General features: G+C 42.0%; 1 protein-coding gene across 1 annotated transcript in view; it reads left to right on the forward strand.

Annotated features, from left to right (window-relative positions):
* Positions 1–12,450, forward strand: part of EXOC4 (exocyst complex component 4) — a 599,812-nt gene that overhangs the window by 143,065 nt on the left and 444,297 nt on the right. Inside the window, exon 8 of the mRNA XM_048836703.2 lies at positions 10,349–10,494. Coding sequence (XP_048692660.2) covers positions 10,349–10,494 — 146 coding nt within the window. The remainder of the gene's footprint in view (positions 1–10,348; positions 10,495–12,450) is intronic.

Genomic DNA, 12,450 nt, shown 5'->3' on the forward strand with positions numbered 1-12,450 from the left:
GAAATTCGGAGCTTAACATGTGGCCTATTAAGTGTCTTAAGGTGGTGATACACAGACTGAGACTTGGGAGCTGCAAGTGGCTCTTTAATGTGTCTCCTGCAGCTCTTTGCAGCACATGATATTAAAAGATGGTGTGATATAATTATTAACCAATCAGGATGCTTTTCTTATATTATTAACCACTTGTAGAACACATGGTCAGTTATTTTGCCGTGAGAATTATTTGTGTATATGTGTGTGTGTATATATATATATTAGGCTGTTGAATAATTGCAGTTAACTCACGCAATTAACTCAAAAAATTAATTACGATTAAAAAAATTAATCGCGATTAATCGTACTGTTAAACAATAGCATACCAATTGAAATTAATTAAATATTGTGGATGTTTTTCTACGTTTTCATATATGTTGTATTCTGTGTTGTAACTGAAATCAAAGTGTTTTTTATTACAAATATTTGCACTATAAAGTCATAAACAAAAGAGATAATATTTTACAATTCACCTCATTCAGGTACTGTAGTGCAATCTCTTGGTAGTGAAAGAGCAACTTACAAATGTAGATGTTTTTTTGTTACATAACTGGACTCAAAAATAAAACAATATAAAATTTTAGAGCCTACAAGTCCACTCAGTCCTTCTTCTTGGTCAGCCAATCGCTAAGACAAACAAGTTCGTTTACATTTACAGGAGATAATGCTCCCCTCTTCTTATTTACAATGTTACCAGAAAGTGGGAAGAGACATTTGCATGACACTTTTATAGCCGGCATTGCAATGTATTTACGTGCCAGATATGCTAAACATTTGTATGCCCCTGCATGCTTTGGCCACCATATGTATGGAAACAATGAACTCACACTGGTGTGGTTATTTTGGGTAACGTTGATCGCTAATTTGGCTCTTGAATCACTGTGGTCTTAGTATCACTGGTCTAAAGACTTCTCCTTTTGCTCTGCTAATAAATATGGAACCTCGTTACTTTGTAAAATATTCTCAGATACATAGTACATCCCTTCACAAAGTACAGTAAAACCAAATATGGTTCTGTATGTTGTGTGTACGAAAAGGTCCATGCAATTGTTCTTGGCAGCTGCAGAAAGAACTCACAACCACATCAGACTTTTGAAATAAAAGAATTCCAGTTTTAAACCTTCCAGAGCTGGCTAAGAAGGTGTATGATTCAGTACCTAATAAAACTGCCTTGAAAGAGTTGAGTTTAAAATACTTTTGGGGTTAATTTCCCCCCCCCCCCCACTGAGATATGGAAACATTCACAGGTCTATGCTAATGGCTGTGCTAATTGAACAACTGGAATTGATAATGAATGCAGTAGAGTTGGCAGGCGTTCTGTTTCTTCAATGGTTTTGTTTTTTATTTAAAAAACTTTAGTCCTTGTATGATGATAGACCTGGATAGTGCACTGAGAAAATTGAGTTTTTTTACTGTCTTGTTGTAGTTAATTTCATGCGGCGCATCAGGATTATATGGAACAGGTTGTATCGCGCTAAACAGTCTTCACTGCACCTTATAGTCTGTAAAAAGAAAAGGGGGACTTGTGGCATCTTAGAGACCAACCAATTTATTTGAGCATAAGCTTTCGTGAGCTACCCACTCTCCTGTTGGTAATAGCTTTAGGTTTGGGGCGGGGGGAGGGAGAGAAGAAAACCTGGATTTGTGCTGGAAATGGCCCACCTTGATTATCATACACATTGTAAGGAGAGTGATCACTTTAGATAAGCTATTACCAGCAGGAGAATGGTGTGGGGGGAGAGAAAACCTTTTGTAGTGATAAACACCCATTTTTTCATGGTCTGTGTGTATAAAAACATCTTCTGTATTTTCCACAGTATGCATCCGATGAAGTGAGCTGTAGCTCACGAAAGCTTATGCTCAGATAAATTGGTTAGTCTCTAAGGTGCCACAAGTACTCCTTTTCTTTTTGCGAATACAGACTAACACGGCTGTTACTCTGAAACCTTATAGACTGTGTTTATTCTCGGACTTACTGTGTTTGCCTTGTCCTATCTATTTCTGTTTAAGTCTCAGTCCTTTGTGTATTTAGCCTCTGTTCTGTTGAATTTTTCATCCAGTATGGTTTGTGCAGAAAGCCGGGTTTTAAAACACAGTCAAAGAGTTTTCTTTTGACACTTTACAGGATTTGTGGGTGACAGTGGTGTTTGACTACTGAAATGCAGATAGTACAGGTTTGATACAGTTAATTAGCCCATGGCTGTATGTACTATTGGCTCAAAACATCTCTCACCAAAATTCTCATACAGGCTTTCATATCACCTCACCTTACCTTGGCTACTCCTTCTTTTGAGGGCCTCACAAAGTCCCAGCTTTCCAGTTTGTGAATAATGCTGCTGGCCATCTTCCTGCATTTACAGAGACGGGCCCAATATCATACTAAAATACCCCATTCACTTGAGGATCTGTTTTGCCATTGCCTTCCTTGTTGTTAAAACCTTCCATGGACTTGCTTCAGCAGTCTTCACAGACAGCGTGTCCTCTCTAGTCTGCTCCCTTTGCTTTGCTTTCACCAGCCAACTCTCTGCACTTTGATACAGTTTTGCATCTGTGGGTGCCAGGGCTCCATCTGTAAACTGGCATCTAGAAAGTGCTCTCGACTGACCTTTGCTGATTGCAAATGTGAACATAAAACTTGCTTTCTCTTTGCTTGTAGCCTCAGCTTCTTGTTCTCTCTCATTAATTCTGGAATTAAAATTTAACTCTCCAAAATATTTTCAGATGTCTAGTAGGAAAGATTCTGCCCAAAGTAAAGTTAGCAACATGTAAGTACTGGCTGCAATAATAAATAACCTAAATGGACTGGTGCCATCCGTCATGTTGAAAGGCAATGATAAGTTGAGAGTAAATCTTGTTCCTAATGCCAACTCCAAGTAGTGTGGTGCTGGAGATCTTCACAGGGCTGCGAAGAGGAGAATTCCACCACTTGTGCTTCCATTTTACCACCATTAACCATTTCCTTAAAAACCAGATCATCAGGTAATGGGCCAGATTATCAGGTAATGGGCCAGATCATCAGGTAATGTAAATCAGTATAGCTGCATCCAGTGCAGTGGAACTTTCGTGTCATATTCTGGTCTAACCAGACCAGTGAGGCTTTGTGTCGCTTGCCTGCCTTGTAGCCCAAAGTGCTTCAAAGGGTTCTGCTGCTGTGGTTCTCTTGTCTGGACGCTCCCAGACACCATATAAACACTGTTGTATTATATTGAGTTTTTTGATTGATGGTTCAGCAACTGTTAATCAAATGTTATAGCAACAAATCCTGAAATCCTTACTTTGTCCTGTGGTGAAACTCCTGTTCACTTTGGTAGGCAGAACAATGTGGTTTTATTGATTTTAAAGTTTAAGCTGACTGTGGTTTTTATAAGTACATGCCAGGCTAATAATTTTTGACACTGAAATATGGAGTTTATTAAGGTCTTGCATTGTGAGGATTGCAGAGGGTGCAGAACTGTTGGAGATGTTGGGGTGGAAGAGATGCAGAAAATGTTGAGATGGATGAAGACAAGCTGAGAAGTATGTAGGGTACAATTGGCCTATGGAACTAATACAGCAGGATGTTATTGAGGCAAATAACTGAGTAAGTTTTTTTTTTTAAAGATGTTTTCATACATGTAAATAAGATCTGCTTTGTTAAAAATTAAAAGGGCTTCAGCTGATCCCCTGCAGGGGGCAGGAAGTACTTTCCCTCGTTGTGCTGTGTTTCAGAGTAACAGCCGTGTTAGTCTGTATTCGCAAAAAGAAAAGGAGTACTTGTGGCACCTTAGAGACTAACCAATTTATTTGAGCAAAAGCTTTCGTGAGCTACAGCTCACTTCATCGGATGCATACTGTAGAAACTGCAGAAGACATTATATACATAGAGACCATGAAACAATACCTCCTCCCACCCCACTCTCCTGCTGGTAATAGCTTATCTAGAGTGATCATTCTCCTTACAATGTGTATGATAATCAAGTTGGGCCATTTCCAGCACAAATTTTCTCACCAGGTTTTCTCACCCTCCGCTCCCCCCCCCCCCCCACAAACTCACTCTCCTGCTGGTAATAGCCCACCCAAAGTGACCACTCTCTTTACAATGACAGGTTTCAGAGGAACAGCCGTGTTAGTCTGTATTCGCAAAAAGAAAAGGAGTACTTGTGGCACCTTAGAGACTAACCAATTTATTTGAGCATGAGCTTTCGTGAGCTACAGCTCACTTCATCAGATGTTTACCGTGGAAACTGCAGCAGACTTTATATACACACAGAGAATATGAAACAATACCTCCTCCCACCCCACTGTCCTGCTGGTAATAGCTTATCTAAAGTGATCAACAGGTGGGCCATTTCCAGCACAAATCCAGGTTTTCTCACCCTCCACCCCCCACACAAATTCACTCTCCTGCTGGTGCTAGCCCATCCAAAGTGACAACTCTTTGCATAATCAAGTCGGGCTATTTCCTGCATAGATCAAGGTTTTCTCACATCCCCCCCACCCCCATACACACACAAACTCACTCTCCTGCTGGTAATAGCTCATCTAAACTGACCACTCTCCAAGTTTAAATCCAAGTTAAACCAGAACATCTGGGGGGGGTGGGTAGGAAAAAACAAGAAGAAACAGGCTACCTTGCATAATGTGTATGATGATCAAGGTGGGCCATTTCCAGCACAAATCCAGGTTTTCTCACCCCCCCACCCCCTTTTTCCAAAAACCACACACACAAACTCACTCTCCTGCTGGTAATAGTTCATCCAAAGAGACCACTCTCCCTACAATGTGCATGATAATCAAGGTGGGCCATTTCCAGCACAAATCCAGGTTTTCTCACCCCCCCACCCCCCAAACACAAACTCACTCTCCTGCTGGTAATAGCTCATCCAAACTGACCACTCTCCTTACAATGTGTATGATAATCAAGGTGGGCCATTTCCAGCATAAGTCCAAGTTTAACCAGAACGTCGGGGCGGGGGGGGGGGGTAGGAAAAAACAAGGGGAAATAGGCTACCTTGCATAATGACTTAGCCACTCCCAGTCTCTATTTAAGACTAAATTAATAGTATCCAATTTGCAAATGAATTCCAATTCAGCAGTTTCTCGCTGGAGTCTGGATTTGAAGTTTTGTTGTTTTAAGATAGCGACCTTCATGTCTGTGATTGCGTGACCAGAGAGATTGAAGTGTTCTCCGACTGGTTTATGAATGTTATAATTCTTGACATCTGATTTGTGTCCATTTATTCTTTTACGTAGAGACTGTCCAGTTTGACCAATGTACATGGCAGAGGGGCATTGCTGGCACATGATGGCATATATCACATTGGTGGATGTGCAGGTGAACGAGCCTCTGATAGTGTGGCTGATGTTATTAGGCCCTGTGATGGTGTCCTCTGAATAGATATGTGGGCACAGTTGGCAACGGGCTTTGTTGCAAGTATAGGTTCCTGGGTTAGTGGTTCTGTTGTGTGGTATGTTGTTGCTGGTGAGTATTTGCTTCAGGTTGGGGGGCTGTCTGTAGGCAAGGACTGGCCTGTGTCCCAAGATTTGTGAGAGTGTTGGGTCATCCTTCAGGATAGGTTGTAGATCCTTAATAATGCGTTGGAGGGGTTTTAGTTGGGGGCTGAAGGTGACGGCTAGTGGTGTTCTGTTATTTTCTTTGTTAGGCCTGTCCTGTAGTAGGTGACTTCTGGGAACTCTTCTGGCTCTATCAATCTGTTTCTTCACTTCCGCAGGTGGGTATTGTAGTTGTAAAAATGCTTGATAGAGCTCTTGTAGGTGTTTGTCTCTGTCTGAGGGGTTGGAGCAAATGTGGTTGTATCGCAGAGCTTGGCTGTAGACGATGGATCGTGTGGTGTGGTCAGGGTGAAAGCTGGAGGCATGTAGGTAGGAATAGCGGTCAGTAGGTTTCCGGTATAGGGTGGTGTTTATGTGTCCATTGTTTATTAGCACTGTAGTGTCCAGGAAGTGGATCTCTTATGTGGACTGGACCAGGCTGAGGTTGATGTTGGGATGGAAATTGTTGAAATCATGGTGGAATTCCTCAAGGGCTTCTTTTCCATGGGTCCAGATGATGAAGATGTCATCAATATAGCGCAAGTAGAGGAGGGGCGTTAGGGGACGAGAGCTGAGGAAGCGTTGTTCTAAATCAGCCATAAAAATGTTGGCATACTGTGGGGCCATGCGGGTACCCATAGCAGTGCTGCTGATCTGAAGGTATACATTGTCCCCAAATGTAAAATAGTTATGGGTAAGGACTAAGTCACAAAGTTCAGCCACCAGGTTAGCCGTGACATTATCGGGGATAGTGTTCTTGACGGCTTGTAGTCCATCTTTGTGTGGAATGTTGGTGTAGAGGGCTTCTACATCCATAGTGGCCAGGATGGTGTTATCTGGAAGATCACCGATGGATTGTAGTTTCCTCAGGAAGTCCGTGATGTCTCGAAGGTAGCTGGGAGTGCTGGTAGTGTAGGGCCTGAGGAGGGAGTCAGCATAGCCAGACAATCCTGCTGTCAGGGTGCCAATGCCTGAGATGATGGGGTGCCCAGGATTTCCAGGTTTATGGATCTTAGGTAGTAGATAGAATATCCCAGGTCGGGGTTCCAGGGGTGTGTCTGTGCAGATTTGATCTTGTGCTTTTTCAGGAAGTTTCTTGAGCAAATGGTGTAGTTGCTTTTGGTAACTCTCAGTGGGATCAGAGGGTAATGGCTTGTAGAAAGTGGTGTTGGAGAGCTGCCGAGTAGCCTCTTGTTCATATTCCGACCTATTCATGATGACAACAGCACCTCCTTTGCAGCCTTTTTGATTATGATGTCAGAGTTGTTTCTGAGGCTGTGGATGGCATTGTGTTCTGCACGGCTGAGGTTATGGGGCAAGTGATGCTGCTTTTTTTTTTTTTTTTTTTTTTTTTTTTTTGAAACTGCTGAATTGGAATTCATTTGCAAATTGGATACTATTAATTTAGGCTTAAACAGAGACTGGGAGTGGCTAAGTCATTATGTAAGGTAGCCTATTTCCCCTTGTTTTTTCCTACCCCCCCCACCCCGCCCAGACATTCTGGTTAAACTTGGATTTATGCTGGAAATGGCCCACCTTGATTATCATACACATTGTAGGGAGAGTGGTCAGTTTGGATGAGCTATTACCAGCAGGAGAGTGAGTTTGTGTTTTGGGGCGGGGGGGGGGGGGGGGGAAGAAAACCTGGATTTGTGCTGGAAATGGCCCACCTTGATTTTCATACACATTGTAAGGAGAGTGGTCACTTTGGATAAACTATTACCAGCAGGAGAGTGAGTTTGTGTGTGTGGTTTTTGGAAAAAGGGGGTGGGGGGGTGAGAGAACCTGGATTTGTGCTGGAAATGGCCCACCTTGATTATCATACACATTGTAAAGCGAGTGGTCACTTTGGATGGGCTATTACCAGCAGTAGAGTGAGTTTGTGGGGGGGGAGGGGGGCGGAGGGTGAGAAAACCTGGATTTGTGCTGGAAATGGCCCAACTAGATCATCATACACATTGTAAGGAGAGTGATCACTTTAGATAAGCTATTACCAGCAGGAGAGTGGGGTGGGAGGAGGTATTGTTTCATGGTCTCTGTGTATATAATGTCTTCTGCAGTTTCCACAGTATGCATCCGATGAAGTGAGCTGTAGCTCACGAAAGCTTATGATCACATAAATTGGTTAGTCTCTAAGGTGCCACAAGTACTCCTTTTCTCATTGTGCTGTGTTTTACAGTTGGTCAGTTGTACTGAAAGATAATGTTTTTTCTCTTAAGAACTTGGTCTCACTGCTGGAGTCAGGACACTGGACCACATGGAGCAGTGGTCTGATCCAGTGTGGTTTCTCCTATGTGCATATTGGTATAGTTTATCTGTTTTTCAATGTCCATAGATAGTGAGAGCCAGCCCTTCATCTTATCTTATCTATCTTTAGGTTCTGGTGACATCACAACCACCCATGTTATTTCCCCTTTTGGTTTGTGGTTGTCTTCAAACCCCTCTTATGACTGTATAACCATATTGCCATACATTTTGGTGTTTTTTTGATGATGATCTTGTAGCAAGACCAGTTCTTTGTGGTTCTAGTTTAACTCTTTACTGACATCTTGTAATCCTTGAGTAAAATACTGCATTATTCACTTCAGATATCCTGCTCATGTTAGCTCTAGATTTAGGATAGTTTCAAAATCATGGGGCCCATTATGAGTACGTTCTGTCCATGAACTAGGAAAATTGCCAAGCTTTTTTCCTGGAAAAGATTTTATATGACCTTTTGTTATTTTTAAGGTTATGGATTCAAGTAAACAAAGCAAATACCTAACCAGAGAATACAGAGCAGCACTGGTACATTACTGGGGAAAAAAACCCCACAATAACCTGAGTGTAGTAATTAGTTTTTATATGGCAAGAATCATGCTTGTATTTTAAAACCTTCTCTCAGATGAAGTTTTAATTGAGATATTTTAGGAATTGAAATCAAGTTACCTTTATTTAATTGTGTTGTATCTTTTTAGAGCAATTCTCAATTGTTCCTAATTAGTGGCATGATATCTTTTGCCTAGATATTATTTCCTAGATACTATTTCTTAGTAATTTGTTTAAAAATAGACAGCACAGTCCTGATGTATTCCTCTCATTACACTCAACACTTTGATTGGGTTTGGCTGGCTCATAATAGAATGGAATGTGGAATGTGTTATCAATAGCTCCAAGATGCTTAAAGCTTCTCAAGTATATTCAGGGAGTTTAATTTCTTGACAAAAGTAAATTTGTTTTGTGTTTGTTTTCTTAAACTACATTAGCTTCCTTTATCTCTCCAGAGCCAACACAGCTAAAAGTGAATGAGCTGGAGTGTAATCCTGTTTCTGCATAATGAACAGAATTAGTAGTTCCTGGGCCAATCAGTTAGTTCTTTGCTGCTCCACTGAAGGTGTTGGGGTTGCACAGATTTTACTGAGGGTGTTGTTTGCCCTTTAGAACTTCCATCATTGATGATGGTCTAGAAGAAAACTCGGCTCGATTGAGAGATCCTAAATTGAGCATGGAGGGCTGGTAGCAAGGGAGGAGAAATCCATATTCTTATTTAAATAGAAAGTACATTTGGTCTGGTAATCACTGAGAGACAGCCATGCCATATTTTTTCAAAAATAGGACCCTCATTTTAAGCTGTATGCAACAATCCATGGTTTCCAACTCCCAGAGAAATGTACCAACCGCTGGACCATCCTTCCTCTTTCTCTAATTCAAGTACTTTACAGGCTCTGCTGGGAAAGCCTGAGGCTTCACAGCAAATAAGTGGCATAGTCAGGTTGAAAATTCAGAGGTTCTTTGCTACTAGACAGGCTTGTGTCCACACTCTCCTCTTGTATTTGTGTCCATCACTGTAATATCTAAGTATGTACACTTTTGCTCAGTCCACTAGACCATAAGGCCTCCCTCCCTCTAATCAGCTAGAATTCAGGTGATGATTCAACTGTTTGAATTAACAGCACTTTTTAATCTCTCCTGTTAAATATATCCATTTAAATATTCCAAGTGTGTGGTACATATATTTAAAGGGATACGATGATGTAGTTTATGCCCTAAATTTCAGTTAAAAAAAAAAAGAAAAAGAAAAAGAAACATGTCTTACAAAAACCAATCTGAAAATAAATAATTTAATCATGCACTGTATTTCAGTAGAATTGGTATTTTGTGTTTTGGGGGGAAGTAGTGTGGATTTCTTTGTGGTACAGAAAATTCAAACACAGCGGCACTGAGCTGGTGCAGTAGAACCAAACATTGGAAATAATAAACAGAAGGGGAATAAAGTGTCTAATTCCTTCATTTTTAATTATCTTAAAGCCTTGTCTACACTGTGACATTTTGTAACCCCTCCTCCATCATTGCTGAACAAGTTCAGCTTCAGAGGTGTCAGCAATGTTGGGAGGCCTTGTCTAGATAGGCTGCAGCTAGTGTTTTAAGCACCGTGATATGGAACCTTAATGGTAGGTATTGATAGGTCTTTAAACACCAGCTGCCAAGCTACAATAAAGTTCTCAATGTTGTTAACATCAGTGGAGTTGTACCAGTGCTGACTGCATCTGAAAAATTTTGCAAAATTTCTGGAATGTAGACAGTACTTTTATGGTGGTCTTAAATTAGGCGAGTGATTTAGGAGCTACGCTTCATTGAAAATCAATTGGACTTAGGCTTGCAAGTCACTTAGGCACTTTTGAAAATTTTACCAATTGTCATTTTTTTAGTTTAGCAGTGTCCTGTTAAGACACTTAGGATTTGTGAATAAACTTGCATCGCTGTTCTATTTCAAATGTTGCATTCGTCTTCTCCCTGCTCTCAGATGCTGCTGACAGAATACTTGGATATGAAGAACACTCGGACTGCTTCAGAGCCATCAGCCCAGCTTAGCTATGCCAGCTCTGGCAGAGAATTTGCTGCTTTCTTTGCAAAGAAGAAACCTCAAAGGCCTAAAAACCCTCTGTTCAAGTAAGTGTTGTTATGATGCCAGAATAGTACCTGGCATTGAGGTTGTCTCTGGAGCATCAAGTATTGTGCACTAATAACGTTTTCAGACACTTCAGATGGAAATGAACTACCAAAGCTGGAGCTTTTCTGTCATCCGAGAGCTGTACACTGTTCCTTCTTCACTGTTTATATTACGGTAGTGTCCAAAGGCTTCACTTAGGAATGGGGCCCCTTTGTGCTAGGAGTTGTACAACATGTAGTAAGACATCATGCCTGCCCTGATGTGCTTACAGTCGAAGTAAAGACGAAAAACACACAAGCAAGAGCAGAAATTGAAGGGCTGCATAGAGAAAAGGAGAACAGGACAAACAAGATCATTGTGTAAAGACTAGGCGTTTAATCATACCACATTTTAAAGGAAAAATTTGGAGTGAAATTAGAGTTGATAGTGTGGAGTAGAATGAAGCAGATGGGAGGGGAATGTAGGAATAAGAGTGAGGCGGAGTGGGAGTTGGACGTGAGAGAGGAAGAAAATATGGGGAAGCAATTTGACTGCCAGGGAGAGGGAGGCTGGTAGGGTCTGGGGAGTAATGCAGATAGGAGAAGAAGATTGACCTTGTCGTTAAGGCACTGAGTCAGGAGGGGACTTGTGTTTGATTCCCTTCTCTGCCACCAGTTTCCTGCACTAGTCTCTAACTTCTCCGGGCCTCATTTCCCCAGCTGTAAAATGGGGATCTTAATACTTCGTTTCTCTCTCCCCTCCCCCCACTTTGTCTGCCTTGTCTATTTAGACTAAGCCCGGATTGTCTTTCATTATGTATCTGTATGGGGCTTAACATAAAGGGGACCCAATCTCAGCTGAGGCCTTTGGGCTCTGTTGTAGTACAGATACATAATAATAATGAGGAGGAACTTCAGGGAGCAGAGAAGGAAAATGTGAAGTCCAAATTTAACAAATCCAGTCAATCTGTTACTCTGAGGAAACTGGAAGGAAATTAATGTGAGCATAGGCCTGTCCTGCTGGAGTTGGAGGTGGGGTCCTCCTGGCTAGGTTGGCTCAGCATGTGGAAATGGGAAGAATGCAGGAACTTGGCATCCCTGGATGGCTTGCCCTAACTTTGTCAGTGGGATGGGCTAGGAGAAGATATGTCCTGCATTAACACTCTCCTGCACTGCTGAAGCAGCTGTCTGGGGGGAAGGGAGGTATTGGGTGCTGGGCCTCTTTCCAGCCCTCCCTAAAGCTTCTCCTGCTTTCTTTAATCATTAAGAACCAGTCAGTGGCCTCCTTATTCTTTTTTTTTCTTTTCTCCAAACCTTAACTATAGCAGACCCAGTTTTTATTGTCTGTGTTCTGGTAGGGCCTAAAGGGCCAGTGAGAAATCAGGGCTCCGTGTGCAAGGCACAGTGCGCGTGCGCACACACACAGATCCCAGCCCCAGATCACTAAACATACTCCCCTGGTATCAGAGGCTTTCACTTTTTCCAAAGAGTTGGACGAACACCTGGCCCAGCCATGACTGATCCAATAGGTGGCTTTAGATCCACATCCCCAACATTTCTCTCCCCAGATTCTCTCTCTACTCCTGTCTACTCTGCCAGAACTCCCCTTTGGATTTAATTCCATTTCTAAGATGACTTGCAGATGTGCTTCAGAGCGCCACAGGGCTGCTCTCCTTTCTCCATTACTTCGCACGCAAATTCTGCAGCATTATCAGCCCCTCTCAGTCTGAGGAGAGAGGAGGATGAATTAATCTGCTCTGTTTCACCCACAGTACTCTGTACTCCTTTCTATCAGTTGAAAATGAAGTTAAGGATAATTGGTTAACATGATGGTGCCTAACTTCATAAGAATAGCCATCTTTTACCACTCAGGCTCCAGTCACTAAGTCACTGCTAGCACCTTAGTGACAGTGACGCTTATCAGGATCTCTCATTCTGTTATCTGTCTTCTGTCAGCTGTCACTACGTGTCTATGGA

Source organism: Caretta caretta, chromosome 1 (genome assembly GCF_965140235.1).
Source record: "Caretta caretta isolate rCarCar2 chromosome 1, rCarCar1.hap1, whole genome shotgun sequence".
NCBI lineage: Eukaryota > Metazoa > Chordata > Testudines > Cheloniidae > Caretta > Caretta caretta.